This window comes from Rana temporaria, chromosome 2 (genome assembly GCF_905171775.1).
Source record: "Rana temporaria chromosome 2, aRanTem1.1, whole genome shotgun sequence".
Lineage (NCBI taxonomy): Eukaryota > Metazoa > Chordata > Amphibia > Anura > Ranidae > Rana > Rana temporaria.
In genome coordinates, this window is record NC_053490.1 from 73,626,293 (window position 1) to 73,636,246 (window position 9,954).

Sequence of the window (9,954 nt, forward strand, 5' to 3'; positions counted from 1 at the left end):
TACTGCTGTATGGGTTATGTCAACCCTCTGGTTCATACATACATTCCTGAATATTGATGCCATAAACATGTATCCTATTAGAAGTCACCAAGGTATCCAAGTTCATTGAAGGTGATACACAATTACTTGACGATGAAGAACTGAAAAAGCTTCTCCAGGGAGGTTAGTAAGTGAAACTGGGAAACTAATAACACATAACAAAGGTTATGCTGGTGATGGTAAGCTTCTGGAGCAATCACTTCTTTTTGAAGACTAAAGTTGTATATTTTATTTATTGGTTCTACACAGATATTCGCAACAATTGGAACAATTTTAGGAGTGAAAAAAAATCAAATTTACTTGGAAGCTCATTTGTGATACAATTTAGTCTTTAAAAAACAACTAACAAAAGGGGACAATGAACATTTGTTTGTGTCATATTTTTGTTTCATATTTGAAAAACATAATTCTGACATATTTGGAAGAAATACAAAAAATTTAAAAATAATTAAAAAAACAAAGATTCATTCCTCCCCTAACCCTCTTTATGGCATGTGTTTGGTAGACCTTAGCCAATGTTGAATCAACATAATCCTTTTTAACTTAGCTCTTTTTGGTATCTAACAAAATATTATTCATAACTAATTTACAGTTGAAAATGGGTGGATATTTCTGTGCTAATATAATGTTATATAATTGTAATATCCAACTGTACCTAATAAACATGATCTTGTTTGTAAAGGTGCTCATAGATGTAATATGGTCACCAATGGCAGAAACGGATCACAGTTAGGATGACTGTAGGGTATGGCAATCCATGGTAGACACTCTCAATTTTTTATTGGGATAAAAATGTTTACATTGTATTTTATGGCCCAAAACGTGTTATTTGTCTAGCTGTGACATACATTAGGTGGGGGGAAGATATTTCTGCCATTGTTTGCTCATACCCAGCCACAGTCTAAAGTCTATGGCCCCTTTAAAGCTGAACCATAAATGTGTAAGGTATAAGTTAAAAGGGGCAAGTACTTCAAACAGGTTTCTATTATGCAAAAAAAAACATAGAATATTGGAATTAGAAATCCAACCTCACATTTTCTATCTTCTAAGGGTTTCCTCAGTGCTGTTCATTTTTTTTTTTAGGAGATTGACTTTCTCATAGTCTCCTCCTGAGTTTTATACACCGTTTTAATTTCCAGTCTCCATGACAGTGTCCAGTCACTCCTCCCTCAGCTAAACTATCTGCGACATTCTGGACTAAAAGGGGAGTTTTCATCACGCCAATGCAGTCTGTCTAGAAATGCCTTTTTAGAGCCATACTGTCTTGTATATAATTTTCTCATGGTAAATATAGTTTAAAAGGGGCACTATGTGTAATGAGAACAGCATAGTGGGCCCTAACAACTCACACCAATTGAACATATACAGAGGTTAAAAGGTAAGGTTGGTGACATTGATGACATGACAGTAAAGTAAAATGTTTATCTCATAAATTACATGAGTTAATAAAAAAAAATCTTGCTACAATCACAGCTACCAATTGGTGAACATATAGTGTGTGTATAGCGCTGCTGTGGTTGACCCATAAAAAATTGACGATTAACTGGGTAGGAATGAAGCATTGCCCTTCTAGTGCCCTTCTAGTCTTCTACTAAAGCCCATAACAGAATCTAGTGTCCTGATAATGATTGAAATCAATATAGGTAAAAGTAAGATAGATTTTTAAACATGCCTATGGATACATTGTATGTATTGGGTGATTGGATGTGCTTGAGTTAGGCACATCACATGTAAACTTTAAAGGCATAAAGCTTGATATATAAAACTGAATGTTTTCTTCAAACATTAAATAAACTAAATGCTAATATGAAGTTAGAATCTAATGTTAAACCCATTACAAATTTGTACTTTAACAATATTTATAATTTCTATGTAAATAATCAGCATAATTTAAGCTCAGATTGGGCTTCTCCTATCTGTTGTACTTCATACAGTTATCACAAGTTCACAACCTAAAGCTACAATTGCTCTTCATTATTGCTGCAGCTAATGAGCTACTCATATGTGACATAGAGGGAGATTTACTAAAATGGGTGCACACAGAATCTGGTGCATCTGTTCATAGTAGCCAAGCAACTTCTAACTTCAGCTTGCTCAATTAAGCTCTGACAATAAAACCTGAAAGCTGATTGGTTGCTAATTTAGTGGCTTTTCCTACATACCCAGGATATAAAATTGTATTCAGATCCTTAGGTCATCTTTTATATATAATTTTAACCTTGACCATGAATATCTGTATTGAAATCTTTTTTCTTTACTAGTGGTTAGTTGTATATATCTTTAAATGACCAGGATTATATTGCAGAAACAGTTTGTGTAAGTGCACAAACATGAAGAAAATTGTTATTTGCAAACTTCTGGCATTGGAAAATGTTCGATTTTAAGAATTGTAAAGAAATGCAAATTTATAAAAATGTTTTTATAATATTTCAAATGAGACATTAATCAGCATGAAGGTTAATAAGGTTGGACATGTAAGACCATTCTATAAATACATTTCATCAAATGGTAGCATTGTGATTTTATAATACCTATGAAACTAGTAATTCTAATAATTTTATAAAAGATATTGATAACAATTTGCTTGGTGACAACAGGAAAACAGCCATATGTTTATTCTCAGATCTTTGTTTTGTAAGAAAACTTAATACAGAAGACTGATCAGGCTTTTTATAGTCCTTTTAGATAATGATATTGCTTTTCCACTAAGTGCTGTTATCTTATTATTTATTTTCTTCTTCTTCTTCTCCTTGTATCCAGAACCTCAGGTTAGAAAAGTACAGACTGTCAGAAGGATACAAGGTATTTTACGTTTTTGATTTGTTACAGTTTAATGTCTTTATTGTATTAAATCCCAAAAGTGGAAATTTCCATTGCTAAGGGTGTGTGCTAAAATCATGTCTGTGCTTGTGCCCAATTCTGTTAGCAACCAATGATAGATCTTCCCCATCAAAGTCCAATAACTTTGTGATCAAGTGTTTATTTTTTTTTCTGGTTGGAGGTTTATTACATTCTTGCATGTTGCAATGCTATGGGGACCACTACCTCATTGGTGGTTGCAATATGCTTTCTGATACACAGAGCCACGCAAATACATATTATACCATGAACTAATTTTAACTGTCACTCTGTTGTTAATCTAAGGGGTTTTAAAGTATAAGTATATGGCTAATGCAAAATAGATACAAATATATGCATGCAGAATACAGCGTTTTAATTATTTTTAGGTAAGTAAATATTTTAGGAAGTTTATTTGTAGTAAAGAGCTGTCTGAAACTTTACACTGCTGCTTTCCTAATCGTGAGCATTTTAACATGATTGTTGTCATTATAATATGCAAAGCAGTCATATTAACACTGGCAGCATAGAAAGTATATCATTGCCAGAAAGACTTGCAGAAATCAAGCCAAAACATGTTTACTATGTTTCACAAGAGATCTGATATAGCTTAAATATTTAAAGATTTGCTTGGGGGTAATACCTGCTTAAATAACATATATAACAAAATCAGGAAGGGGTGGCTGAGCTTTAGAAATGCAAGCAGACTATATTCACTACATAAACAATAGTTCCACACCTCACTGAACGGTCAATGCAAGGTGGGATTTTATGTGTCATAAAGTATACTGGATGCATTGGGGTTGATTTACTAAATGGTAACCTGGCTGCTCACTTTGCAGAGGAATTCTATCTAAGGTTAACGAATATGTAGAAATGAACTTTGAAAATACCCCATCATGAAAAGTATCATCAGAAAAGTATCATCATGACTGAGAGATGGAAGTCAGCAGAGAGTTGTCTGTTTTTCCCTTGAAGAGTGAACAGTCTGTTTGTCTTTAGTAAATAAACCCCAGTGATCCAGAAGAGATACCTTCCAAAGCTATTAGGAACTGCTGTTATTCCTAAATATATGGGCAGACTGATTAAACCAGGTCTAGAACTGATGGTGTAGACCAGGGGTCAACAAGCTTTCTAAACAAAGGGGCAGTTTACTGTCCTTCAGAATATAGGGGGGGGGGGTCAGGCTGACACCAGTGAGACTAGAAAATGCCCCAGTGTAAGTGGGAGTAAACAATGCCTCTGGATTTATGGTCAGTGAGAGAAAAAAAAATGTTAATTGTATCCCATAATTATTGTCAGTGGAAGGAATCGTTCCCTGTAATTAATGTCAGTGGATGGAATCATGCCCTATCATTGGTAATAATAGGAGGGATAGCGTTCCTTTACTTAGATCAGTGGGAAAAATAATGTTCCATCATTGGGTGTCAATAGATAAAATTATGCTCCATTGTTGGTGTCAGTGTAAGGAATTATGCCTCATCGCTGATGTCAGTAGGAGGCATAGTGCCCCAAGGGTTTGAGAAATGCAAGCAAATAGCCGCAGTTTGGACCACTAGTGTGGGCCGAGGGGTTGATTTACAAAAGGCAAATGGACTGTGCACTTTCCAAGTGCAATTACACTCTGCAAGGGCACTTGCCCCAGAGCTTAGTAAAGAATACCCAATCACATGCAAGGAAAATAAAAATTCATTCATTTTTAGCCTAGGATAACAACATACACTAATGGGGAAATAGTGGCATTATTCTGGAGATGTTGCATTTATCTATTCAACATTGAACCCAGAATTACCTTTGCGAACAGCTCTCTATATATTCAGTTAAATTGATATTGGAGGACTCAATGAGGGTTATTTACTAAATCCGGAGAGTGTAACATCTGGTGTAGCTCTGCAATGAAACCAATCAGCTTCCAGGTTTTATTGCCAAAACTTAAATGACCAAGCTAAATTTAGAAGCTTATTGGCCACCATGCACAGCTGCACCAGATTCTGAGTGCACCAGTTTTAGTAAATCTACCTCAATGCCATGACCTTAAAAAAAAAAAAAGAAGCCACATGCATTATTCACCTTATATTTTAATAAATGCTTTCAAAGTAAAAACGTATTGTGAAATTAAATACTCAAACAACAGATGAGCACATGTTTTATTGATCATGTGTCTTTAAAAAGTGTGCAAAAAAAATAATGGATATACCATTTAATAATTCAGGATACAGCAAAGTGAGATAACAGAAGGCAGCTATTAGTAATAATGATGTGAGACTCCTTTTTGTTAGCAGAAAAAGATACATAGAGAAAAGAAAAGGAAAATAACATTCATCCTGAAGTGCTGCCCACTTGGAAAGATACACTGGAATATTTAAATGACTTGGTTAATAAAGTCATTCCTATTAGTCATCAGTTCCTGAAACCTTGAGAGTTGTTTAATCCACATAATTGTATGTTCTTGGGTTCTGTAATATTTCACGTCCTTGGACTGTGACTTGGGTGGCTAAACAGCTCAGTATTTATGACAAATGAACGGCAAAAAAATTATAATACTGAATACGTACATAATATATTTTTTACATGAATTCACTGAATTTTAACATTACTTGAAAACCAATGTAAGTTGTATTCAATAACAATGTTTAAAAGCTACAATATCCTGTAATATGAAGCAACCAGTGAGATGGTAATGTCCATCAATTTTCTGTAGTCAAACTACCGAAAGCTGATTTACAGTTAGTTAGTATGGGTTGCTGGCTGCATATCATTGATAAATGCAACATGTTATTTAACATTACACCAACCATCACAAACTAGTGAGAATAAGAATTTAGCCACACTTTAAAATGAATTTATTATTTAAAGTGGCTGAGTAAAAATGCATTGTAGGTTGAGCTCAAGCGCATGATTGTATTCCTTTGCACGAGCATTCATTTAAACGCACATGTTTGCATGCAGGGATCATGATAACACCTACAGTACAAGTTTTGGGATAAACAATGATCCTACAGATGACCAGCCAGGGGGTCCAATGCTACTTACCAAAATATCAACCATATGTTTAAGGTTCAAGTTAGATGGGAACTTTGCACATTGGAAGATACACGCAGTATGTTATATTATAGGAACATTTTAATTTGTCCATCTTTATGAAAGATTATTTATTCCATGTGTGTCTCATGCATTGAAAAATGTTAAACCAATTAGAAACTTTTAGTGTACAAATCTGTTTTACCCTCTTGACAAAAGCAGATATTTGAATGTAACTTTAATAAGTGATATATGATACACTCACATTAATAATCGACACATGATACAGAAGAAGAAGAACTTGTAACATGCGCAGGTCCTACTGGGGGTGAAGATAAGAGCTAAATATTAACTGTATTAAAATTACATACATCGCTGGCCTCTTTCATAACATTGGGTGTGCTTAAATTTATTTAACTAAGAATCAACATGTAAGAATAATTGTGTATGACTCGAAAGGTGATCTTACACTGATACTGGAAAATTAAACCACTGAACTCTTTTGCTTTTGTGTTTTAGGCTAATTTGCACTCACATGGCCTTGCAGCATAAGGTAGAGCTTCACTAATGCTATGCTTTTGCTTTTGCCCTAACAGCATGCCAGTATTTTCTTGGTAATATGTATTCAAATATTGTTTTATCTGATCCACTTATGAATAGCCAACATTTTCAAAATTAGAGAAAGCAATTAAAAGCAGATAAAGCTTTTTCCGAGGAAAAGTAACCCTAACATGCGTGGTCAAGGGGCAGAGAGTTGAATTTTGTGTTTACTGATTGTCAGACCTTCCTCTGTATACACTGGATTCTACATGTAGCTTTCTTCATTATAGAGATGAAAAGGGGTCTGATGACAGCAACAAAAAACACTCACACAGATGTGAACCTAGCCATAAAGACTGAAATGAACATGTGGCCAGGTTATGGGCATTCAAATATTTACCTATACTTCATTGCAGTTAGGGAACTTTAAATCAAGTCCTCACTGATCTCTGTAGCGGCACACATTGGGGATAAATTAATCAGACAATGAAATCTCAACTCACATTCCTTTGATTCATCTGGCAGCAGGGGCCAGGCTGTCTACCAACCTTCCAAGGTAAATTAAAAAAGCAGGTGCTGTAGCTGCTCAGAAATCTGCTGTAACCGATGAGTCTCTGTTGTAATTTTTAAGGATTGTTTACTCTACATTGACCGTAGCTATAGAGATCAGTGAGAACGAGTTTTAAAGATTATTTACTGCTTTTTAAAGTGGAACTTCCGCTCATCGGAATACCTGTATAATACGGGTATTTGCACCCACTTCCAGGGAGAGATATCCACAGAATAACCACATAAACACACAGTTCCCCAAACACAGCGGGGACCAGTGAAAATGCACGGCACAACTCGCACATACGCAGTAGGGAACCGGGCAGTGAAGCCGCAATGCTTCACTTCCTGGTTCCCTCACCGAGGATGGTGGCGGGGGCAGCCGAGAGAGGAGCGATTGCTCATCTTCGGCTGCCGACATCGTGGGCACCCTGGACAGGTAAGTATCCATTTATTAAAAGTCAGCAGCTGCAGTATTTGTAGCTGCTGGCTTTTAATATTTTTTCTTTAGGTGGACCTCCGCTTTAAGTATGTGAAAATAGCCTGGCCACATGTTTACTTTAAAGCAAAGGGCTGATTGAACTGATGGTGTGAATTACAGTATGCTCCTCCACCTGCCAAATTTATATTGCTTGCAAAATTTTAACCAAGCTTCCAAAAAATACTGAACTATTCCAACAGCGGACAAAGAGCAAAAAACAGACAAAAAATAAAAGTTACATCACAAAAGCAGCAAACTGACTGGTTGATAAGAAACCTTCAAAAATGTTCATATTCTTAGAAATGGGAGTCTGATGTACAAATGTGATATGATTATCAGTGAAATTTTGTGATTGCAAGTAGCCTATCATTAACTCCTAGAGCTTCTCTTCCAAATTTCTCTAATGAAAACAGGCCTACTATACAGTAAAACCTTGGTTTGAGAGCATTTTGCAAGACAAGCAACATGTTTAAATACAGTTTGACTTGATGTACAAGTGGCATCATGTCACAACTGAATATAAAAGAGAGGAGAGGCACCTCTACATGTAGAACAATTTTACATTTAATGAAGGTACAACATTTAGCAACATATTGCTACACTTAGAGGCGCTTCTCTTCTCTTTTATACTCTGTAGCTCCTGCTGGATTTCGCTTCTAATCCCCTTGTAGAGGCTTCCATTTGTGGATGGACATGTTATGGTTACACAATCTATCACATTGCCATAATCTTTTTATATGGAATTTAAATTGAAGGACCTATGAATAAATGGTTGTGGAACGAATCATTTGAGTTTCCATTATTATGGGGAAATTTGCTTTTGATATACAAGTGCTTTGGATCACAAGCATGTTTCTGGAACGAATAATCCTCGCAATCCAAGATTTTACTGTACTTGATTTTGCCTTACTTCCCACATAGTAAATCAGATCCAATTCTTGTGTACTAACAAATATTTCAATAGGTTCTAACACTGGTATTGTGTATGACTGTGGTCGCAGATTCTACTGTGAAATTATCCTATTTATTCATCTTTAACAGGTCCAGTAGTGAGAAGAAAGCAGAGAAGAAGTCACAAGTCATAAATTCATGAGAACCGATTGCTGTTATCAGAATTATAGAAGATCAGCGTGTTAACAAGTCAAGGAGTATATTACATTGGAATAAGGATCATTTGGATTGTCTGTCATCTTGCACAAATATATTTGTATACAATTATTTTTTAAGGGTGGAGTATTTTTTGAGCATGAACCAAAAAAAACCTGAATGTATAAAGATAATGAATAGTTCCTAATATTCCACCCTCTAAAATTACCTACAATAGGTTGTGATCTTGTGCTAAATACAAATATTTGGAAATAAAATCTAGACAAAGCTATACCACTTCATGAACAGCCACCATTTCTTACAAGAATCTTGAATCTCTGTTTTCTTAGAGTTCAAATGAATCATTTTCTTCAGGGATTCTGTGTTTAAAACACTTTACATAATGTGGTGCTTTCATTTTTTTTATTATTTTTTTACCAAGACCTTCAGTGCTAATTTCTGGTACTAACTCAAATGGGGTTATTTGTAAATTATGCCAATTTTTGTAACTCAGAAAATGATAGTGATTTGCTTTTTTTTGTTTTTTTTTGTTTTTTGTTTTTTACATTTTATCTCAGTTGTTGCAATGCAACTAAGGATGCTAGGCAAGAAGTGATTACTTTACATTCTTGTGTCTTTTTTCTTTGAACTGAAACTAATTTAAATTAAATTTGGGTTTAGAGTGTGGAAAATAAAGCATATGCTTTTTGGCAAAACATTAAAAAATAATATCTGCTGCCTTACTGAATAAGTTTGGTAGCATTTGTAATATAAGCACCACTAGCTAGTATTTTTCTTTTCTTTTCTTTTTTTTTTTAAAAAATGTTGGTGAACACCAGAGTTTGTGGTTGTTAACTTTTTTCCTACTACATTCCTTTAAGAAAAGTTTACAGAAAATGTTTTCTTTCACATTTCTAAAGATTTGTTTTAGAATATTAGTTTCTATTTAAAGAAATTTTAAAAAGCTATTGGGTGTGCCTGTATACCTCTGTTTCTTAAACAAATACTCAATAAAATGTGGTTGAATTACACCAAATTGTTTTTTTGTTTTTTTATTTAATAAATATTTGGATATTTCTGTGCGCTGTACAAAGCTGAAAACAAAAATGTTTACTCCCCAATATAACATTTAGAGGCAATGCATATCTAGGCCTTTTTTGTCATTTGGCAAACACTGCTTACTCTCTCCATGCGTGCCATAATTATATCCTCTGGGTGTGGCCACTTATTTCTGTGCTTGCACAGCGCTTTACAGTTTGCTAAGCACTTTACAATATAAAGGCAGACAGTACAGTTACAATACAATACAATAAAATAGCAGAGGGCTAGAAGGGCCCTCCTCATAACAGCTTACAATCTAATAGGGTGGGGCAAGTGATACAAAAATAAATAACTGTGGG

General features: G+C 34.8%; 1 protein-coding gene across 8 annotated transcripts in view; it reads left to right on the forward strand.

Annotated features, from left to right (window-relative positions):
* Positions 1-9,585, forward strand: part of POSTN (periostin) — an 84,363-nt gene extending 74,778 nt beyond the window's left edge. For 5 of the 8 annotated variants that reach the window (XM_040340377.1, XM_040340382.1, XM_040340381.1 and 2 more), the window contains 3 exons: positions 82-162; positions 2,800-2,841; positions 8,510-9,585. In XM_040340377.1, coding sequence (XP_040196311.1) covers positions 82-162; positions 2,800-2,841; positions 8,510-8,553 — 167 coding nt within the window. In that variant the 3' untranslated portion in view covers positions 8,554-9,585. Of the gene's footprint in view, positions 1-81; positions 163-2,799; positions 2,842-6,417; positions 6,452-8,509 lie in introns of all 8 variants that reach the window. The other 3 variants (XM_040340378.1, XM_040340383.1, XM_040340380.1) reach the window with 3 other exon arrangements.
* Positions 9,586-9,954: the final 369 nt, after the last annotated feature.